Genomic DNA, 25,000 nt, shown 5'->3' on the forward strand with positions numbered 1-25,000 from the left:
ATAGTAAAAACAGAGAGATGTGTTGGGACTCGCGGTGGAAAGCTCTCCACCGCGAGGAATGATGTAACGTTGTAGTTTCATGACTCAAAAAGACTCGAAAAGACTACACCGCGGTGGATAGCCTTCCACCGCGGACCCGACTATGATCCGAGCTTTAACGGGTCCATTTGGTGCCATTTGTACAATGTCAGAGTTATGGGTTGTGTGGCCTATTCTGCATGCCAAACAAACAAATTAAATACAAAACTGCTTTTTTTGTAGCTGTATGGTAGAGCAAGTATCTATCTCTACCTCTCTTGATGGCAGTCTAAAAAACATGGACATATATTAGAAATACCTTTATTTCTAATAAACATCAGCTTGACGCCATTTGATATTAGTATATGTTTTCGATGTCTTCCTCTGGTAATGATTGCTACTGATTATTATGGGCCCAACCCTCGGCATGAGACAGAGAGACCAACCCTGTGACTGTGAGAACGTAGACCATCGATATAGAGCATGGAAGGCTACATACAGAAAGGAAGACATGCAAATAATAAGTCAAATAATATACAGACACGCACGCACACGCACACACACACACACACACACACACACACACACACACACAGCAAATATATAAAGTAAAGGCATTGATGATGAATGGAAATGATAATAGAAGAAATGCAATAGTCATTAGATAATGAATAATGTTTCAGACATTAAAAAGACAAAACTATTCTAATGGATGCCTTAGGACAGAGGGTGAAGGTGACGAGGAAAGGTGCGAAGGAAGGAACTAAGAGTGGAAGGTTGACTGAGGACTGGCACTATACTGTACTGTATATCTCCATTTAAAGTGTTAATCCTTACTCGTTTATTTGTTTATTAACATATCAAAATTAATGCTTATTCCCACCTAATCCACCCTTACTAGTTTATTAGCTCATTAAGACTGCAGCGCTGCGAGCTTGTAGATGAGCTATTTTTGAAAAATCATGATTTTTTTTTGTAAAACTTTTAATATATATTTTTAAAAGCAAAGTCCACGGCCAAATACATGTAATTTTGAGAGTCATTGACATGAAAAAGTTTGAAAACCACTGATTTAGAAGAATAATTTTGACATTTATAGTATTGGGTAAACATATTCAAAGAATTGCACAAATCTTCAGATATACAAGCTCACAGTGCGTGTGAAAAAAAAAACAAAAAAACGTGCTTCTCAATTATTCAGTTACACTTGTTCTAAATAGTTGTGTCGATACATAACATATTCCAAAGTATTTTTTTCAGTGAGTATACAACAAACTCATAAACACGTGTGACCACCAGCGACCACATGGTGGCAGCAAAAATCACCAAACAGAAAATCTGCAGGATTAAGACTTTATCTGAACCAGACAATCGGTCTAAAAAAACACACCTTTATTGCAGACAGAAGCCTGGTGTGTGTATGTGTGTGTGTGGGGGGGGGGGGGGCATATTTACATAACACATTCACACAATAGTAACACCGGCCTGGCCACTGAACCTCTTGACAGATGTCAGTGCCTTGCAAAAGGGAAGCCCTACGAGCGGGGAGGGAGGGCGAAGGAATGAGAGAGAAAGAGAAGGACAGACCCGTCCGTTGTGAGTGGAGTTATGGTGTCTGAGAGATGGAAGGCTGCTGGTGCTGCAGTGGAGGTCTGAAGAGTTGAGGCCCTGTTGGAGCGACACCACACCCCAGATAGAGGCATGAGAGGAGGGAGAGGGAGAGATAGGGGGAGATTAGGAAGAAGAAGATGGGAATAAAAAGAGATAAGGAGGAATGGTGATAGAAACAGAGGACAGGAGGGACAGAGTAGACAGAGAGAGAAAGATGAGATGCAAAAGGAAGAAAATGCAGTGTGTTATGTTAGCATGCAGGGGGGAAGAAAACCACACCCAGTGCGAAGTGAACGGTGGCTTTGATGCATTCATTTCATTAAGCTAAATAAACTAGAGCAGTGTTTCTCAAACCTTTACAATTCAAGGTCTCCCCTTAACTCTGACAGCGAACAAATGGAACCAAATGGACCCGTTAGGGTCCATTTGTTACAATGTCAGAGTTACAGACTTGTATGGGTCAATTTAGATCCCCCCTAAAGCAGTGGTTCTCAACCTGTGGGTCGGGACCCCCAAATTATTTGGGGGGATCCCTAGATGATTAACTTAATGTGCAACATTGTTTTCTCACTCAAAAGTATACAAACCAACATAAAGTTTAAGTGTATAGAGGTTATCTGCACATTTTCTAAAGTGACAATTTAAGGACTTTTTAATACCTCCAAAATGAAAAGTTAAACATTGGCCAAATTGTCAAATATTAGAGGTAGAGATTGTGAAAATAGACGGCCTAGAGTGCTCGTCAGGGTCTGGGTCCCCAGTTAAAATATGATTATTTTGGTGGTCGCGGCATGGAAAGGTTGAGAACCACTCCACTAAAGGAACCCACAGATTCTCTGGAATTGACTTTGAGAAACACTGAACTAGAGGAACAATGTGACGAAGGCTGTTTTGTTACCGCTCTGTTAATAAATTATCTTGGAAGCATTAAGACGGTGTGCGGACCTGCTTTCCTTCTCTACAGTATCTCTATTTGGATCCAGCACCCGTTTGGATGTGCGTGTACCTTTTGACCATTCACTTCACTGCCGCTCAAAAGTGCCACTCGAAGATGGGTTACCCAGCGGTATTGCAGCCGTTGAGGCTGTGCTCATACGGACATACAAACTCGGTCACCTGTTGGAGCGGCTGGCGGCGCTCCAAAACTGATTTTGAGATTAAAAACATGAGCGTCCGCATTGCCATTATTCAGCGGCGGCACAGACAGGGGTCGATAAGGCCAAGAAGAACACGTAGACAAAAACACCTGACGTCTGGATTTTCCTGTTCTGTGCCCCGGAGCGTCGGCAGACATGGCTAACGCAACAATGTTGAAACAACAGCCAACAATCCTAGGCGTCTCCTCCTTTGATCTACTACTGTGATAATACAACCCTGTTGATACTAAAATAGCACTTTACAGGAGACTGAGATAAGTCGCACTAAAATTGAAATAAAAAAAAAATCCTTTCTGTATACTTTAAATGTTGCATAAAATAAAACCTTTCTGTGCACGCAACTTATTAAAGTAGGGCCTTTTACACAAATATGGTGAGAAGAGGACATTGGCAATCCTAATCCAGAATATGGGCACGTCAAATAAGCATGACTAGGGCTGTCACGATTATGACATTTTACATGACGATTGTCACTCAAATAATTGTGATTAACAATTACATTTCTGTTTGGCTTTTAGGCTTTGAGGTTGCACTTGGCAGATATGACAAATTACTGACATATTTGACAACTTAAAAAAAAAAAGAATGTTATAGTGGATGAAGCCGAAGTACAAGTTCACAACGCGTCACAATGCGACACGTGGTGAGCTTGTAGATCTGAGCTTGTAGATCTGCAATTTCCACTATGTTTAAACATATTTGAAAACATGAACATTTTTCAACATGGAAACGATCATGACGATCATGACAAAATAAGAGTATGTCAAATAGATTAGACGATTATGTAATAACAGGCCTAAGCATGACAGCAATGTCGTTTAATTGTGGGCTGTTCCAACAGAGTCGGGTTGAATACCAGACAGTCAGGGTGGCGTTACTTATCAAACAACCACTTTCACAGTGCTTTAAGCTCAAACAAGACCAGGCCTTTACCAAGCCTGGACAGACTAAGGCAAGGTACTACAGTAGTAGTAGTAGTGGTGGTGATAGTAGGCTGCAGTAATATCAATTAAAATAGTGCATTGTAATTAGTAATAACAGTAATGTTTCTTCTGAAATAAATGTGTTTTTGACCACTGAGCAGCGGTGTGCTCTGTGTCTATTTGCAGGCAGGTCTCATGATGTCATGTCATTCAATTATGGGTTAAAACAAGACTGTGTACTGTCATACGTGTTAACACTGGTCCATTTGATTTACATCAGCTGTCATGCTAGAACGCAGAGAATCCAAAGTAATCTGTCTCCATTTACAACATACTGTAGTCCTTAACAGATAGCCTATAAACATTCATTTATTTTTTCCAAGAAAGTAAGTACCGGCAGGGGTTGACACTAAGGTCTCAGAGGCACTTGCCCGTCGGGCAAGTACAGGTCATGTTCTACTTACCAAAGGTCATGCCCACTTGCCCAAAAAGTAAATCGTCCATTATAAAATGATAGGTAAGATTTTAATTAACGCTCAACTTAAAACATATTTCTTTACTTTCTGGGCGATAAAAAAGTCATACTGTACTTCAATACTTCCAAATCCAAATATCTACATAGCTATGATTGAATAATTATGTCTATGCTTTCACACTAGTTATTTTACATTTATAGTTATTTAAAATTTTTTAGTGTGTCAAGTTATCAACAGTAAAAACAGCACATTATAGGTAAACTGTCAACGTTCAGGTGTTTAGAGAGATATCTGTTGTTTTTTATAGACGGTTGAGTCCGCTCTCAAATGGAACACTTGTCCGGTCGGGCAACCTGAAAGCAAACTTCACCTGCCCGAAAGTTTTATTTACCTGCCGGGGGCAGGTGGGCAAGCCTGTCTATCCCTACCGTAAATTACAAAGTAGGTCATAGTGGCTTATTGTGGGTATCAGCCAGAAGGAGTTTCAATGAACTATAGACCCCTGAAAAAGGATTGCTGGGGTGGAGCGCAACACCTACCATCAGCTCCTGATGCCGCAACCAAGCCGTGCTACTCAATACACCGAGTTGGCGGTGCCAGGGATCTAACCCAGAACCTTTGTTGTCCAAAGACGAGTGCTCTACCCAGACACCACATGTACCACAAAACCCAAACGGTCCTGACAGGTTTGCACAAATAAGTGTCAATGTGAAAAAGCTAATATCATGCTTCTATCGATTCATACTTTTTTTTTCTATAATTTCACAGACATACAAAATGGTTTGTTTGAGGGCGTTGTGATGTTAGCCGAGGCCCGAGACAGGCGTGTCCTCTAACTGACACACACACACACACACACACACCTCATCGTTTAGCTCCCACACAGGGTTGTCAGGTGAGGAAGGAAAAGAAAGAAAGAAAGAAGGACAGACAGACAGACAGACAGACAGACAGACAGACAGACAGACAGAAAGAAAGAAAGACTCCTACAGTATTTAGGGGTCAGTCTCTCCACTCCGACATGTCTCCTTTCCGACATGTCTCCATTCCGACACTAACCCTATCTCTACCCATAACCCTAAACCTTAGGCCCATGGGAGTGTCGCCACTCCGACAATAAGAAGTCCATTTCGGAGTGGCGACATGTCGGAATGGAGAGAGCCTCCGAGTATTTAGCATGTGTATAAGTGAAACCTTGTATTAAGTGAATTAGCATGAAGCCAATGGTGTGATAGTAAGCTACTAGAACATATTAAACCAACAGCAATGATGACACAAGAATATGGCCTGGTGTGTATATATGTTTAAAACCTGATACGAAGCCTTTCTGCCTGGATACACCGCATGCACGCACGCACGCTAGAGGTCACATTTCAACAGGTCAATGGGGCACGTGACTGTGTGTTTGTGTGTGTGCGTGCGAAGTGCGAAGTGGTACTGACCCTGAGACTTCCCCGGCTTCCAACTGACATGCGCTCCTCATCGTCAGAGATCTGGAGGGAGAGAGCACACACACACACGCACAAGCACACGCACACACACACACACACACACACACACACACACACACACACACACACACACACACACACACACACACAGAAGAAGACTTTAAATTCCTGGAGTGCCAAGATGACAGCCCATCGATAGCAAGGAGAGCAGAGGTCAAAACAACAGTAGACGTTTAAAAACCTCTCAGCGGTGTTACAGTGACACAGGACTTTTACTGCTACACGTGTTGCTATTATGATCAATGTGCTATACCGCTATATTAATGTACAGTACACAGTAAAAAAAATAACATTATATACTGTATATTCTTTGTATTACCCCCTCAGGCCGGGAACACATTTAAAGTATTACAGTATGTACAGTATGTAGTACAGTCATTTTTGAAAAAATATTTGAAAATTTTCAGATTTTTTTCTATGAAAGCCAAAGGTGTAAGGCAAGCTATCGAATAGTTTTGGAATTTTGTTTCTAGCTGCTATAGAGGCTGAGTAATACGTTTTTTCCAGAAAAACCAGTGGGTAGTTTTCAAATCGGACTTAGGTCTTTATGGCTTTTTTTTTAATCGGACTTAGGTCTAAATTTAATATAACTTTACAAAGGGAACCAAATGTGGGTCCTAAGGATGTCTCAGTGAATTACTGTATATCACAATTTAATAACTCCACATCTGAACATTGAGGTCTCTGTTGTATAATGACCATTGCTACGGTTTTGATTAGCAACATAATGTCTTTGGCCAGAGTTGAGGATGAATTTTGCTACAAAACTTTGGGAGCTGTGATCCAAAAGGAATAACACTCTCGAGGTAGTTATGTATCATATTGTATCACGCCTGTAATAGCAGTGATGTAATCATGATATATCAGAGCCTCTCCTGTAATACTGCTTAAATATATACCATAACCAGAATTGAATGATTCCATTAAAAATATACAAATGAATGTTAACATTTTCAGCTCTACTAAAGCGCTCATCTTAACAGCTCTAAGCAACCGTATAAAACGGTGATTCTCAAAGTGGGGTCCGGGGACGCCCACAGTTCCTTGAGGGGGCTCCAAATGGACCCTTACAGGTTTGTAACTCTAGCTATAGGAGAGTCCTTAAAATTAAAAGTTTGAGAACCACAGATATAAAACATGGCACAGAATAGCACCTCATCACGCATTCCCTCGTTTGTAGCGTATTGTAAATAAGCGGCACTTCCGTTGGATCTCCCATCAGGAAAAGAATACCTTGAGGACACTTAAGCCCCTTAAAGTTTCAATCCAGGATTTGTCTCATTATTTCTCTTAAACAATCGGCTAATGGAGGCAAACCACTGCAGAGTAACATCGTTTTTGACACTGACTGGATGAAAGCAAATCCAAACATACATTTTCAAAGTTTAAATGTCTACTGATCAAGCAAACAGCCATCTGCATACATTTTCCCATCTCAGACTCGAGGCTCTAAGATGAACGCCAGTTGAAAGGTTTAACAGGATACGGTCAAAAATAAAATAAACATCATATTTTTTTATGTGTCCATAAAGCCCATTGGCTGTCAACAGAGAAACTCCAGGCAGTCCATCTTCACGTCATCACAGAGCAGACTGTCAGCTCTGTGGTCTGTGGCTCTGGGAGGGATGGGACGATATGAACATTTCATATCACGATTATTGTGACAAAAAAAACTGCGGTTTACGTTATTATCGAAATAATCAAAATCCATTATCCTGGGGCGGAACATTTGCCAAAAAAATAGCAGATCTACAAGCTCACAACGTGTCGCGTTGCGACGCGTTGTGAGCTTGTAGATCGGCTATTTTTTGGCAAAGACATTTGATAGAGTGTGAAAAAAAAGACTTCCAAGTACGTATATTATAAGTACCTTTTTACCAAATATAGAGGGTTTAAGTGGTAACGTATATACAGTTCGGCAAACAATAGGTGAATTGATCCCCAGTGCATGACGGAGGACGATATCACGATAAATCAAATTTCCACGATACGATTATCGTGAGTGTTTTTTATCACGATAAACGATAATATTGCTTATCGTCCCATCCCTAGACTCTGGGAGAGAGAGGAGACATTAGACCCTGCTAATGTCCCTCGTAAACGGCGGTGGATTTACGGCAAGGTGGGCACATTAAGACAACCGAGGAAATAGAAGACAGGTGGGTTAGTACAGTAGTAGTAGTAGTAGTAATGGGGACAGAGAGAAAGTACTGTACAAGAAAATGGGAAGAAAAGAAAAGAGGAAGAATACAAACCGAAGTGTGTCTCCTTGAGGGCCGAGAATATTTCTCGCTGTCCTCCTGCAAGGCCCCAGTAGGAGGGGGAAAGAACAGAGAAATTGAAGAGAAACATTCAACGGTTAAAAGTCGAACATAAGAGCGGGGAGTGTGCACAGCAAGCCCTTTACCATAGAGAGACATAAAGGTTTTCCATCACACAAGTTCCATTGTACCCATACTGGGCCTTCCTCCAATGTTGCAGGTCTACACCAGAAGGTTTATACTGGCCAATGTGGAACAAAAACCTGCCGCCTTTGGGTTTTCACTGCAATTCAAGCGTGTGCAGCAGATGTTTGCCAGTACATCACTGGTGTTGTGTATCACCCACGGAAATAAAACTGGGCGGAACGGCTGCCAAAAGTCAGCACTTTCTTGTTAACATTCACCATGTTAATGTTGGCTGCATGTAGCAGGTGAGCCATGACATCACACATTGTCGTTTCCTGCGTTTCTCCTGTTCAGATGGAGACGCGAGCCAAAGAGTCTTCAAAGATTTCCACCCTGGTTTCATTTTGTTATGTTTTCAAACCCCCAAAACACTGTTAGTGTCTAAACGGATGGCATATCTGACATTTTATTTCGCTCTTTTCTATAGAAAACGGCGTCGTCTGAAGAGTGCCTAAATGTCTCACCAGAAGAGCAGGGAGACAAAATGCAACCACCCCAATTGTATACAGTACAGTAAGTTATATTGTTTTAACATAAACATACTGGAGTTTTATTCATTTAAAAAAAGTCACATAGTGCCGCTTTAATACTTAAAGGACAACTTTAGTTTTTTTACAACAAGGGTTCATATTTTACATTGTAATTAAAGAATAATATAAAAGATGAGTGTTAAAATGATTTCATTTACTTCTTTCTATTGTTTTAGAGACTCTTATTTCAGTGTTGCATGCGTACAAGTGGCTAAATATGCCATTTTACACAGAATAAGCCCATTCCCAAGATACAACGCAACCTTTCATGGTTGGATGTGACTTATGGGAGCTAGAAGTGTTACTGTAAATACCAATAAAGAAACTGCTGGCTTATTGTGTCTAAAAAGACATATTTAGCCACTTGTACGCATGCCCCACATTTTAGCACGGTAAACGCGATCAAACAATAGAACGAAGCAAATGAAAACATTTTAACACTCACTTTTTCTTTTCTCTAATTACAATCTAAAATATGAACCCTTGTTGTAAAAAACAAAGTTGTCCTTTAAAACTTGTACATGTACAGTTGTTGGATGTGGTCTCCCTACTCTCCCTCTGAGCCGTTTAGACCCTGGTGTCGGGTATGACACATACTGGTTCACAAGCAGTATTGCCTGAAACTCAAAGTGCAATGTGTGCCCTGGACTGAAATGTGCAGGTAGACCTTCGAATCCGGGAAATGACATGAATATTACGAACTACAGCAGGCTTTGACACTGTGGATTGTACTGTGCATTCTAACACTTGTGTGATGGAAAGAAAAGAAAAGAAAAAGCGACAGAACGGGGACCACACACACCAGCATGCAGCGGTGGAAAGTAACTACATTGACTGCAAGCACAATTGCAGGTCCTTTTACTTTTGCATGCATATTACTATTCTTCATACTTCTACTTCCCCTACATATAACAAGAGACCAGTTTTCTTTTTTTTACTCCAGTGCAATTCTTTGACAGCTTTAGTTAAGAGTTACTTTGCAGATTTAAAATAGCAATAAAAAAAAATAAAAAAAAACATACATTATTTATGCCCTATTTTATTCTGGCTATTCGAAAATGCCTTATTCACAAGCTCACAACATGTCGTGCTGCGACACAGTGCGAGCTTGTAGATCTTCCATTTTTGAAAACATCTGACAGATTTAAAAAAAAAAATACTTTTACTTTAATTGGTAGCGTAAGTATACACTTTTAGAATTTTTAATACAGGCCTTTTACATGTAACAGATATTTTTTTTATCTAGTGCTATTGCTACTTTTACTTAACTCAGTGAACCCCATCATTTTATATTTTAGCATTGGCTAAATGTTCTGTATTATTATTGGGTGAAGTAAAACAAAAAAAAGTATGTCTGCCACCATTGCCAGCATGGAAAGCGTGTCTGCATTGCAGGGTGAAAGCCATCCTCCATGGTGTCTGTTGCACGTACATTCCAGCCAACTTAGACACAACTCTCTCCCACTGGAACATGCACGCTTTGCTTTCCTAGAAGGACTAGTGGAAAGTTATGTCTCTTTTTTCCCCCCACTACAACAGCTAAGAGAACAGTGCCGACAGAGGTTGTAAAGTAACATTTACTCAACTACTATACTTATGTACAATTTTGAGGTAGTTTTACTTTACTTTAAGTACATTTTGATGTCACTACTTTTGTACCAAACTATTTCTACAATAGGGAATAGTAGAACATCTACCATCACTGGTAAGATTTGTTTCCATACACTTCAGCTAGGTTTCACATAAGGTTCTCAGAAGCTATAATTCGGGCCCTGGACTGGACGTGGTGTTTGTTCTTTTGGGATGTAGCTTCCAGCCTCAGTTGTGGTTCGAATGGAAACGTAACAAACACAAAGAACTTCACAGGTTCTGGAAGGTTAAAAAAAATATCTGATTTACAGGGCACAAGAAAATACTCATTCTTTTTAAATATTATTTCAAAACGATTTTCTAAATACAAAAAAGTAATTCTTAATTTCTAAGAATTTGGTACATTTTAAAACTAAAAATGGATAAAAAGGGAAAGAAAAGAGAAAAGGTCGTTTTCTCCACTGGAACATGTAGGGTTTGGTTTTCCTATAGGACGTAGTGGAACATAAAAGTGTTCTGGCCCCAGGTTTCATGAGTGTCAAACCTCACAACATACATTATGTACCATTATGGAGACTTAAGCTACTGTCATACATGCACTTAATAGGAATTAAGAGCAGACTGCTGAGGGTGGCAACACGGTGTGTGTGTGTGTGTGTGTGTGTGTGTGTGTGTGTGTGTGTGTTCCAGGTCATGTGACTTGCATCTAATCCTTACAAGGGGTGGAACCCCCAACACGCACGCACACACACACACACACACACACACACACACACACACACACACACACACACACACACACACACACACACACACACACACACACACACACACACACACACACACACACACACACACACACACACACACACACACACACACACACACACACAGTGTTGCCACCCTCAATTGCAGAAATGTTAAAATGTTGAAATTATCTCTCTCCCTCTCATTTCTGAATAATGTGTATAGAATTCTCACTTCAGTAAACTAGTATTTTCCCCCTGAAAGGCGGAGCAAACAAGAAAAAAAACTCTCTCCAGACCGGAGGAGAACTCTCAAATGCATGCCAGTAAGAATAACACATTATTAATCACAATATGTCATGACGATAACAACTATCCTAACAGTTACACGTGTAACACAAACAGCTTCATACCAGCGTGCACTAAATCCAAACAAACATTCACTATCGTACACAAATAAATGATAAATCATAGTAAAAACCACCATATTCTAGATATAAATATGCATGCTACAGCACATACAGTAAATGGATGCATACCGTATACCAATACTGGGATGCACATATTTATATCATCACTGTCGGGCAGAAACCTCTTATCTCCATATTTTTTATTTTGTGTTTTTCCGTAAATTAACGCCCAATTGATCACATCATAAATCATAAAACCTAGCAGTAGGGCTGTCACAATTATTTTCATAATCGTCATAATCGTTTCCATGTTGAAAAATGTTCATATATTTGAAAAAGTGAAAAAGTAGTGGAAATAGCAGATCTACAAGCTCGCAACGCGTTGTGAGCTTGTGGATTGGCTATTTCCACTATCAATGTTATTTCTTTTGCATAAAGTTGTCAACTATGTCAGTAATTTCTTTGTACAGTATATTGAGGTTATGTGTCATATCTGCCATGTGCAACTTCAAAGCCTAAAAGCCAAACAGAAATGTGATCGTCAACGACAAAAACACAATTGAATCGTTAATCGCAATTATTTGAGAGAACATTAATCGTCATGTAAAAGTCATAATCGTGACGGCCCTACCTAGCAGATCTACAAGCTCGAAAGCGTTTTGAGCTTGTGAGGCTGCTTCTTTTGCCATTTCTTTCGTCTGAATCATGAAAAGTAACAGTTCCGGAGATATGAGGTTTCCACCCGACACAGATGATAAATGAGGGGATATTCTACCAGACATGGATTAGTAGCAGATCTGCAGTCAGTCTGAGGTTGGGGGTCTAATCCACGTCTGCAACACCAGACCCCCACGCCCCCCCCCCCCCCCCCCCCCTGCATAAACACGCCTCTACTGTACACTACACAGTCAAACCCATGCCGTTAATTTAACCCATTTAGGCCTAGAATTATTGAATGTTTTAACCAGTGAAAAAATAGCAGATATACAAGCTCACAGCGCGGCACCGAGTGCCGCGCAGTGAGCTTGCAGATCTGCTATTTTTGAAAAAAGTTGTGAAAATGTGTGCAAATATATGCATTTTTAAAGCGAACGTTTGTAACTCAAATTTTGCTTCTGGGTGGTCCCTGGAACTAAATATGTTGAGATGGGGGTCTGTGGCCAAATAAATATCATTTTGGGGGTCCCTCACATGAAAATGTTTGAGAACCACTGACATAGTAGTCTCTCAAGAACAGACTAACTGAGCTCCAGTTGAGTGAACAGGACCTTTTCTTTGACGATGGCCGGCCAGATTGCTGACATATAGAAACATAGGTTTTTCAAAAAACCTTAGAAGGATTCAAAAGACACTTATAGAATCGGGTCAAAATTCACATTTTCACGACTTTTTCAAAAATAGCAGATCTACAAGCTCGCAGCGCGGCACTCGGTGCCACGCTGTGAGCTTGTATATCTGCTGTTTTTCAATAGTTAAAGCATACAATAATGATACACGATATGTGTATCCGTTCTAAATGGGTTAACTGAGAGTGTACAAATGGAACAAAAATAATGGACCAATTCAGGCCAATGTGTAAACACTCTCGGTTAAATTTATCGCTGGGGATTGTACAGTGTACATAGGATACAATCATGCACAGGAGAGCAGGCAGCCCTAATGTCATCCAATGAAAGCCTTGTAACTTAAAAAAAACAGCCTATATATGAATTTTAGCTTGGATCTAAAGCAATACGGAACCTCAATAAAATTGTATAAAAGGGTATAGGTTTAGCTAGCTTTTTTTTTTTTTTTATTATTTATGAACACATTTCTTTTGGTTAAAAAGTTTAAATTTCATCTTCCAATATTTGCATTCCAAATCTCAAACGAGAAAAAAAAAAAGGACTGCAAAGTCTCCAAATTGAACAACAGCCGGTTTTGGTAAAAATCCCTGCAATTATTTTTGCCAATAATGATATGCCCCCAAATAGGGACATAAAGCTTAAAGTTGCAAAACGATGAATTTCCAATAGACAGCCATTATTTCAAGCTACAAGGTTTTCATGATGGTCTAGTGGCAGACAAGAGTGTGTCGGCCATGTTGCCTCCTACCATCCATTGCTCAATATGACCCCACTTGCTGTTGCTGTCCATACCATAATACCTCTGGAGGAGGAAACCAGGGAGAAAGGAGAAGGTTAGTGAAGAGGAGGATGAGAAGGTAACCGCTAAAGTCGCCGGAAAGAAACTCACAGAGATTTTTTGTATTTGTTTTACTGAGAATAAGTTTAGAAATAACTTTAGGATTACACATGTCTTTCTGAGGTTAAGTTTAGGAATAGGGTTAGGTTTTGGCACCGTTTTACTGAGGTTAAGGTTAGGTTTAACTCTTTAGGCATAGTTTACATGGTTTTCCTTTTGTATAAGGATATTTTAAGGATATCAATGGAAAATAACAAATGGGTAGCTTGCTTTACCCAAGTTTCTTTTTAGTTGACATTGTATCAGTGAACTGTACGGTTATGCAACTGTACCTTTTCCTATCCAAAACTTCTAATAAATAATTCAATCAATCAATCAATCAATCAAAACGCATAAATAACCATCACCCCAGGCGAGTTTCTTTCCGGCGACTCTTCTGGTATTCAATGAGAACAATCTAGTATTTTTAAAAACTAACTTCTGACTAGTGACCCCCCCCCCCCCAGAATGAATCTCATTTGAACTGGGGACCCCTCTGCCCTGACAAGCACTTGGAATTGTAGGCATTACATTTAGTTTGACTAAACAGCCGAACTAACCCAATAACATTGGCCTGATATGGCTGATATTTTGTGATACGTATTTGAATGGTTATGTGTTACATTCGAGACACAAGCAAGAAAAAGTCATGTAGACTTAATGAACCAATGAATGTCCTTACTGTAAATGTGAGTGAGTGAGTGAGAGAGAGGGCAAGGAAAGGAGATACAACAGAGGAATGAAAAAGGAAGGAAGGAATGAAAGAAAGAAAGAAGCCTACCTTCTGGCTCTGATAAATCTAAAGCCATGAGGAAGAGCAGAGAGGATGAAATGACAGAAACGCAGGGTTAGCATTGTTAGTTCACAGCATAGCAGATAAATGAAATAAAATAAACATGCCTTCGCCGCAGTTCGCGATATCAATTCCAATACACAGCCTGGGTATCGGTCGACACAAAGAAGTAATAAATTATAAAAAGAGAATACTAGACAGTGGTTCTCAAACGGGGCCCAGGCACTCTCGGGGAGAATAATACATACGGTTGTGCTCAAAATTATTCAACCCCCCTCTGCAAATTTGGTTTATTGGCTAAATTCACAAATTGACAACTGAATGAAATAAAGAAATCATACAAGAACGATGTAAATAGCTCAACAAAAGTAACATTTGTTGTGTTTTTTTTTGTTTGTTTTTTAATTCAATGCTAAATGCCACTTTCAACGCCACTTTCACTTTTGATTATTCAACACCTGAAAACATCTGTAATCAACTGCAATCGACTAATCAAGGGCTTAAATAGTTGCATCAGATGTGCAACCTGGCCTGACTGTGATAGTGTGATTAGAGCAGTTAGCAACATGGCTAAGTCTAAGGAATGGTCATTAAAGTTCAGAGAAGAGATTATTGCTTTGTATAAAAAAGGAAAAGGATATAAAACTAGAAGCAGTGCTCTTCCGAGCACAGGTCTCCACCAGGCCACACAAATCGGCCTGTTATAGCGCCACCATGAGGCTGATTTAAAACATGTGGGGCAGAGGTTCTGAATTAGCATCCAGGGAGTGTGTGTGCTCAGTTTGGCAGCGATCGGGCCAACGGCGCCGGAGATTAGCTGGTAACAACCAGGCCACACAAATCGGCCTGTTATAGCGCCACCATGAGGCTGATTTGAAAAATGTGGGGCAGAGGTTCTAGATTGGCATCCAGGGAGTGTGTGTGCTCAGTTTGGCAGCGATCGGGCCAACGGCGACTGAGATTAGCTGCACACAAACTGCGAGGACACACGGACACCGGACACACGGACGGACGGACGGACGCACGGACGGACGGAGGGGAAAACATACTCTCCCTCAGCCTTCGGCTGGTGGAGACAACAATTGCAAAGACACTGAATGTTCCAAAAAGTACAGTTTTGACCATACTGTAGTTCACAAGTTCTAAGTCAAAGGAACAGTGGCTACACTAATGAACAAATGTGTCAGAGGGGGTTGAATAATTTCGAGCACAACTCTATAAATCCCATTAATAATTCTTAAAGTAAAATAACATTGTAAATGGCACAGTAAAGCCCTTTGCACACAGGCGCGTTTAACCGCACGGATAAAACGGACAATATAATTTTTTGAAAAGAAAACAAGGATTCTCTATGACCTCATGCACACCGGCTCCGAATTAGCCGTGCGACGAGTGGCTGCCGCCGTGCGTTTTTTCTCTCGATCGAACCCAGTTCGATTCGTGCGTCTTGTCGCATGCGGTAAAAAACTCATCACTCCTTTTATGACTCCTTTTTGGATCCGCAGCGCCGATTCCGCACAGCCTTGCACACCAAATCCAATGCGTTTTATTCATGCCGCAAACGAAAAAAACGCAACTGTCCTGTTTGCAAAGGGCTTAAGAGTATAAAACAGTATCAACCGAGGCATTCAAAATACAAAATAATTGAGTACCGTAAACAACATATCATCATGTGATAAATGACGCGGCATTGGAATGACACAGACTGGCATACGCTTGCTGATACCAGCGTTTTAGGCGCTACCGGCAAGCGATGCTGGTATCGGTACAACCGTGCTCTAATACATCACAATGAAAAGCAGAGAACCGCTGTGAAGATTAAAAAGAACGTTCCGTCACATTCTTATGAGATGATCAGGTGGAAGGTGGAAAGGATTAAGGATTAAGTTAATGAGAAGAGTTTCACCCCGTAATGTCCTTCATGTCCCAACCAGTGGGTCGGTACCCATTTGTGGGTCGCGGATGCATTTGTAAACTATGCATTTTCCCACCTTTTTTACCCACATTGTTTTAACCCATTTAGGCCTAGAATTATTGAATGCTTTAACCAGTGACAAATAGCAGATATACAAGCTCACAGCACGGCACCGAGTGCTGCGCTGCGAGCTTGTAGATCTGCTATTTTTGAAAAAGTTGTGAAAATGTGTGCAAATCTTCGAATATATGTATTTTCAAAGCGAACGTTTGTAACTCAAATTTTGTTTCTGGGTGGTCCCTGGAACTAAATATTTTGAGATGGGGGTCCGTGGCCAAATACATATCGTTTTGGGGGTCCTTCACATGAAACGGTTTGAGAACCACTGACATGGTAGTCTCTCAAGAACAGACTAACTGAGCTCCATTTAAGTGAAAAGGACTTTTCTTTGACGATGGCTAGCCAGATTGCTGACATAGAACCATAGGTTTTTCAAAAAGTCTTAGAAGGATTCAAAAGACACTTATAAAATCGGGTCAAAATTCTAATTTTCACGATTTTTCAAAAATAGCAGATCTACAAGCTTGCAGCACTCGGTGCGGCACTGTGAGCTTGTATATCTGCTATTTTTTCATAGTTAAAGCATAAAATAATGATACACAAAATGTGTACCCGTACTGAATGGGTTCATTTGAATTATTACCGTTAAAAAAAGAAAAATCTAAAAGATCCCCCCCAAATAAACATTCTTCACAAATGAAATGCAAATTCAAACATTGTTCAATAGAATTCATGAACAAATGAAAGAAAATCTAAGAAATTCCATGAATTAGAAAAGGGTTAGGCTAAAAACTTTTAATTAGTGAAAATAGCCGAACTACAAGCGTGGCGCGAAGGGACACGCTGTGAGCGTATAGAATCTAGATCTTCTATTTTCACTCGTTTGGGTCACAGGGAAATATAAAAATTCTCTTTTCAGTCTCGAGCTAAAACGTTTGGGAACCACTGACTTAACTTATTGTTAAGTTGGACAAAATGATGAGCTCCTACAATACACAGCACAATGTGGAGCGATAAAAAAACATCTCGTCAAACTCTCTTAACCACTTTAAACACGGGTGAGGTTTCCTGTGCAAGTGCTGACACTTTTGCCATTGGGCTAATATAATAATGTATGACTGATGTTGGCTCTGCTGCAAACTATTTTTGCTTGTTTTTAAAATGTGACTTCCTGTATTAACTGTTGTTTTTAATTGTTGTTCGGCGACCTTGAGTGCCCTGAAAGGCGCCTTATAAATAAAATGTATTATTATTATTATTATTATTATTATATGCCCGCCTGCCTGCTCAGGGGTAAATAAATACCATTTTTCTTTAGTTTACTACAATTTTTTGTACGTTTTTTTCCAAAAACAAAAGCGCATTACGGCACGTTATGAGATTGTAGATCGGCTAATTTCACTTGTTTTCCTAGGCAGCTTGGACACCTCAGTCTGCTGTGCACGTGTCCAAATAAACACGCGTGCCTGCGTGCGTGTTCACATGACACGTTTGCGTTCGGACCCATTTGTATCACGGGAAGTGTGTCCAGGTTACTCACCACGACAGGAAAACGCATCCCTCTCTAGAACCCTAAGCCAGGGGCAAACGAGCAACTCAAGTCCTCAACTCTGAACTCGGAAACCTTTTACTCCCCATCAGTCCTGCTGCTGACTACACTCACTGTCAGGACGGCTCATGCTCCCTCACTCTCAGCCCCTCAGGTAGAACGTAGAGAGAGAATACCTGCTGTATAACATACTGTAATAAATATATAGGCTGAGGATGTATCCTCAGAGACACACAGACCCCTCCTTGTCGTGTATGATCAATACATGGCACACTTTGATCCCCCCCGACCCCCATCCCCTTGTTTGTAGAGCGACTGTTTTCGCGACTGTTTGTACGCCACCATTGTTCAAGTGTTAGCACAAGGCTCAGTGGTTAATCAGACTAACTGGTTTAGTCGATTGAAAACGAAATCTAATACCATTGTTTCGTGTCAATTCGTTAACAGAAGTGAAGAAATAAAAAACATACTTCACAATTACCCCGATTAATGTCATGATTAATCGTGACGAGCAAGATTACGGTAAGTTGCTTATTGGCTCCAAATATCGGTTTTGATTTGATTTCCTTTCAGTTAATTTACCAGCCGTACTCGAGCCTGATAATAATAATAGACAATAATAATAATTGATACCTATTTCAGTATGTCAGCCCAACCCAGCCGATTCGCTGCTCACAAGGAACGTGTGAGCAATTAGGGGTTAAGAGTCTTTGCTCAGGGACACACATCGACATTGCTATGTTGACGTCTGCATCCAGCCAAAGATTTGGAACATGTTGGCAGCAGCCTGGCGGCTGATCTATTCACTAGCAACTTTGTCAGACAAAAATAAAAAATAACCCAATAATATAAAAACAAACACAGTGAAATGTTACACGGTGAGGTGTTGTGAATCTCACCTCCTTCTGCTGCCTCTCCAGCTCCTTCATCCGGATCTCCCGCGCCTCCGCCCTGGCCGCCCGCTTAGCCGCCAGCCGCGCCTCCGCCTGGGAGAGAGAGAGAGGGCGAGAAAGAGAGAGAAGATTTATCAGCTGGGAAACTATGAGTTTCAGTGTTATGTTCATATATTTTCAAACAAAAACAAATTGTGGAAATAGCAGAGCTAAAAGCTCACAACGTGTTGCAATGTGACGCGTTGTGACCTTGTAGATCGGCTATTTCCACTGCCGAGGTTCTTTTTTAAGTATAAAGTAGCCAAATATTTCTTTGTATATTTAGGTTATGTATATCTGCCATGTGCAACTTGATGTCCAGCAGTGGTTCCCTATGGAGACACAAAGATCCTGCTTTGTTCCCTATAGAGACACACCGAATCTCCTCAAATTATTGGCTTAGGAATGCAACAAAAACTAAACAAAAGATCCATGAGTTCAAGTCTCCATGGTGTGAATAAACAATAGAGAAAAAAAAGTCATTTTGTGGGCGAACTACTCCTTTAAGCTCGGCTGTGGTTAAAAGCCAAATCAAGTGGACACTCACAGGTCCATTTGTACACTCATTGGAGTTGAATTTACACACAGGATTTTGCTATACAGCAGATATGCAGCTGTGGGATGTGAAATAATTGTTCTCTTTATATCATACATCCATGAGTAACTGTTGTCAAACAAACCACCCAAGAGAACAACTGTTGAGTGTTATCGGATGAACAAAGTTGTATGACATATCTCCACAACTAGTCCACTACTTTGTGTTAGTAGCCGATGACTATTAAAATCAAGCGGTCGTGAATGCCCTACTGGCTGCCACAGGCTGACAGAGACAGACGGAGGTTGGTATAGAATGACTTAGAAGATAAAACAAAGGCTTTGATGAAAGAAATTAGATCAGGACATTGTTGGAGAGGCGGGTGGGGGGTCATGGTCTCTGAGGTTATCCGAGGTTAATGTTATCTGTGTCGCTAGTGATTTAATCACCACTGTCTGAACACGTGTTCTGACACTTGATTATATGCTGTGAAAACTAGGGCCATCACGATTATGACATTTTACATGACGATTAATGGTCACTCAAATAATTGCGATTGGCGATTTAATTGTGTTGACAATTACATTTCTGTTTGGCTTTTAGGCTTTGAAGTTGCACATGGTAGATATGACACATAGCCTAAATATACAAAGAAATTACTGACATATTTGACAACTTTATACTTAAAAAGAACATTGATAGTGGAAACAGCTATTTCCACTATTTCTTTTACTTAAAAAAAAATATATATATATATATGAACATTTTTCAACATGGAAACCATTATGACGATTATGAAAAATATTTGCGATTATGTCAAATAATTGCGATTAGACGATTATGTAATAATTGTGACGGCCCTAGTGAAAACAGACAGGCACGCACACAAAAACACACACACACACACACACACACACACACACACACACACACACACACACACACACACACACACACACACACACACACACACACACACACACACACACACACACACACACACACACACACACACACACACACACACACACACACACACACGATTTCATGTAGACAGTGACACCCAATTCGCACACTTCGTGCACGCACTTAACTTGTGTCATCTCAATAAAGATTTTTTGGGGTCTTTTTTCCTTTATTGATTGTACAGTAGGTACACAGGAAACAGGGAGAGAGACGGGTTTTAGCGTGACACATGCGACTTATTTGACGCTCAGAATTATCATAATGTTTTAATAATATCGCCTAGAATGACGAGCTCGAAATAGAGACGGGAGGTTTAAAGTGGTTCAAAGTTCACACACACACACACACACACACACACACACACACACACACACACACACACACACACACACACACACACACACACACACACACACACACACACAGTTAACTCATTCATCTATAGTCACTATCTCAGTTATCCCTCTATCACTGCTTCCTGTATCAGTGTCCAGCTGTCTCTCATACAGGAAGGAAGAGATCACTTTACACGCACACGCACACACACACACACACACACACACACACACACACACACACACACACACACACACACACATTACATACATTTCAGAGCGTTTATATGGGTTGTGTACATCCTGTGCTAGTGGTGTCAGGGTTGTCAACTCTCCGTCACCGACCATATATGGTCACTACATCCTGGACATGTTGCGGTCACATGACGACCTACATCACGTTTCCTGTTTAGCCTACAGCACTGGTTCTCGACCAGTGGCCCGGAACCCCCAGTGGTCCTTGAGGGGGTTCCGGGTGGTCCCCATGCAGCTAAATGATGGAGACTTGGTAACCAAATGGACCCTTATAGAGCTTTAACTCTTGAGAGTGTAAAATGAAGCCAAATGGACCCGTAAGGGTCCATTTGGCTTCATTTTACACTCTCAAGAGTTACATTATTGTTAAACATCTGCGTTACTTAAAGGGGAAGACCACCCATTTTCAATATTGAACTATGTCATTAAAGGGCCACTTCACCTCTGGGACAACCCTATCTTATTTTATTGTTGTTCGGGACACGATTTTAGTATTTCAGCATGTACTAGTGATGCGTTTTGCATCATATGATGCAAAACGCATCACTGATGATGCAAAATGCATCACTAGTACATGCTGAAATACTAAAATATCTAAAAACACAGATTGAACACAAAAAATAAGGATTGTGTTGATCGTGTCCCGAACAACAATAAAATAAGATAGGGTTGTCCCAGAGGTGAAGTGGCCCTTTAATATACCTTAGAGGAGTTGTGTGGAAATAGAAAAAAGTTCCCCCTCTTCTGTGTTGCCTTGAACTGGAGGATTGATTTTGGGGTTTGTATTGTAAAGTACAACGTGTGATGTCATCAAGTTGTACTTTACAATACAAACCCCAAAATCAATCCTCCAGTTCTAGGCAACACAGAAGGGGGGGAACTTTTTTCTATTTCCACACAACTCCTCTTAGTTATATTAATGACATAGTTCAATATTGAAAATGGGTGGTCTTCCTCTTTAACTTACAAGAAGTCTACGCAATTAGAGAATGTAGAAGAATTGTTATTTTGGTCAACGTCTGCCTGTTACCTCTCCTATGGTACCACATCGATACAGCATGAAACTGTGGACAAAATCTTATTTATCCAACGATAACAAACTATTCTTGGGTCTGAGAGGCTACATCTCATCAAATGGTGGTCTGTGGCTCAAATGGTGAACAAATAATGGTCCTTGATATGAAAAGGTCCGCTGGACTACAGTATTATACAACAATAAAATTAACACCTTAAAATAGTTTTCTTCTTTAAATAACTGGCAAATGTATTAACAAGGATAATAATAGCCTATGTCTCATGTACAGTAGTATTCTCTTCCCTCTACGCACTTTATGAGCTGCTATGTAGCTTTGTTTTTGAACGGTGCAAATCGCTCCTAGGTTTGACTTAGTGTTAAATTCTATTCATTTTACCAAAATAAATAAACAAATAGGTATCCAAAATAAAATCCCAAGCCCCCCCTCACGCATTATAAGTCACCAGAACCAAGGAAGGACAGACGGGTGTTTTTTTTTTAAATGGAGTTTGAAGTTGCTATGGGTTTGTATAGGAAGCAACAAACTGTTTGTTTGTTTTTTGTATGTATGTTTTTATGGTCTTTTGTGTCTGAAATAAAGTGTATCAACTTAATAAACGATTTACCTAAAATGACCCCAAAATCAATTTCACAGTATGTTTCGTATTAAATAAATCAAAATTTGCAATACAACCAGCAAATAAGGCTATCAAATATAATGCCTTAGGACAAAAAAGTACAACATTTGCTTGTGGGATCTAGCCTGGGATCACTTCACTTTTCGGGGTTGTAACCGGTCAGGAGCGGAAACCACAACACGTCATGTTGTAGTCCTCAAAGGACTACAATTTGCCGGAACTATCCACCGGAAACAGTTTTAACCCAAAATAATAAAGGACATACTTTTAGGGCCTTCCTAATAAACTCCTTCATGCGGAGTAGTTTTGCTTTTGAAAAAATCTTTGGTATATGCATCTTTTAGTCCAACTGGTAACTGGTACACTAGGCTACTCGAGCATTTTAATAGGGATTGATTGGGGAAACAAATGGGGGGAACCAAATCAAAGCGACGCCGCTTCTTCTAGCGGCCAGTTGTGAACGAACACCAGGCTTTCCCCCAGAAAGCCTGGTGGGCGAGGTTATGTGGGATTGTGTAGTGGAGCAGAAGTACCTACTGTATATACTGTACATACTCCACACCTCTGCATGCAGAGAGGCTCACCACACCTTAATCCCTGAGTCACATGATGCACCCACACTGACTCCACCATCAGTGGCCAGCAGGGGGCAGCAGCCTCTATGGGACGTTCCCAGTGTTGCCATGTCTGGCTTATTGGAAGCGCTTTGGGCTTCTTTTTCTGCAAAGTTGCTTGTCAATATTGGTCGTGGCAGGTTTGTTTGGGCTTGTTTCTGCCATGTAGTTGCTTATTTGGGGCTTGCTTAATTTGTATTAGCCTATTATTAATTAAACCAGTGGCTCATGTCATGGACCGCCAAATTAATATGTATTTGTCCCTATAAGCCCCATCTGAGAAAAAAGTTGTGCGCCAGGGAGCCATGTACCGGATTTCTGTTGTTTCAATAATATTCCAAATATTCCACATTTTATTTAAAAATGTGTTCAAAAATAGCAAATACGTGCTTGTAGATCGGCTATTTTCAAAATAGCCGATCTATACAGTATATACAGTGTGTTAGAAGTGCTCATGTGGGGGAGCCCGCTGGCCTAGTGGTCCAGGGCTCAGGCCCATACCATATAGGCTCTGATGTTACAGGTTCGAGTCCCGTTTCTGACGACCTTTGCTGCGTGTCACTCCCCATGCTCTCTCTCCATTCCCTGTCAGTCTACTGTCCTGGGGCGGCATAGCTCAGGGGTAGAGAAACCGTTATTAGAGCACGAAGGGTTCCCAGTTCAAATCCGGGCTCCCCCTGAGTTAATGTCGAAGGGTCCTTGGGCAAGACTCTGAACTCCTAATTGCTCCCGGTGAGTAGGTTGGTGCCTTGCATGGTTTCCTCCGCCTCCGGTGTATGAATGTGTGTGTGAATGGGTGAATGTAATGCACAATCTCTGTAAAGCGCTTTGGATAAAAGCGCTATATAAATGCACCATTTACCATTTATCAATAAAGCATAAAAAACTAATCTCATTTTCCTAGACCCAAGGTTGCTTATTTCCAGTGGTGTAAAGTAACTAAGTACATTTACTTAAGTAATGTACTTAAGTACACTTTTGAGCTATTTGTACTTCACTTGAGTAGTTCTTATTTCAAATACTTTTACTTCTACTTCACTACATCTCGGTTCCAAATATTGTACTTTTACTCCACTACAAATTTTGAAAACTTTAGTTACTAGTTACTTTGCAGATATAAATTATAATATTATAAAACATGCATGGACCACTTTAGCCCTATTTCATAAGTTGGCTATTTGAAAATGGCAGATCTACAAGCTCCCAACGGGTCGCGATGCGACGCGTTGGGAGCTTGTAGATCCGCTATTTTCAAACATTTAGTACTTTTACTTTTGGTACTTTAACTCATTTAGTGCTAAAACCGAATAATTTCGGTTCTAAAAAACGTGTGCCATGTGCGAAAACCGAATTTATTCGGTTCCTTTTTTTTTTTTTTTTTTTTTTTTTTTTTTGAAAAATCACATTTTGATCTTTAATCTGACAAAGATCTTTTGTTTTGCGATGTTGTCCATGTGCCTAGGACATCCAGTGAGCAAGTGATCACTTAGAATCCTCTATAAAACAATAGACTGCCCATTTCTCTGCCTTTTATTGTATATTATACAAATGTATGGTTGATTTCTGTGGTGCACGCAGCACAGTACGGCTTTCGGCTCTGACAGCCAGAGGTGTCAATTGGGTATGGCAAGTTATGGCAGCTGCCATCCCTTGGCTACAGGGGAAATAATAAAATGTATGTATACCTTAGCAACAATGTCTGTTGCTAAGGTATGGCAACATGACTGTTGCCATACCTTAGCCATACAGTC

At 40.5% G+C, this 25,000-nt stretch overlaps 1 protein-coding gene across 1 annotated transcript in view; it reads right to left on the minus strand.

The window, feature by feature from the left end:
* The window catches only part of lrrfip1b (leucine rich repeat (in FLII) interacting protein 1b), a 96,074-nt gene that overhangs the window by 28,258 nt on the left and 42,816 nt on the right, over positions 1-25,000 (minus strand). The window contains exons 2-6 of the mRNA XM_080720681.1: positions 18,859-18,945; positions 14,424-14,441; positions 13,514-13,567; positions 7,952-7,996; positions 5,628-5,678 (exon numbers count right to left, since the gene is read on the minus strand). Of these exons, the coding sequence (XP_080576807.1) occupies positions 5,628-5,678; positions 7,952-7,996; positions 13,514-13,567; positions 14,424-14,441; positions 18,859-18,945 (255 nt within the window). The remainder of the gene's footprint in view (positions 1-5,627; positions 5,679-7,951; positions 7,997-13,513; positions 13,568-14,423; positions 14,442-18,858; positions 18,946-25,000) is intronic.

Source organism: Nannobrachium achirus (genome assembly GCF_963921795.1).
Source record: "Nannobrachium achirus genome assembly, chromosome: 24".
Lineage (NCBI taxonomy): Eukaryota > Metazoa > Chordata > Actinopteri > Myctophiformes > Myctophidae > Nannobrachium > Nannobrachium achirus.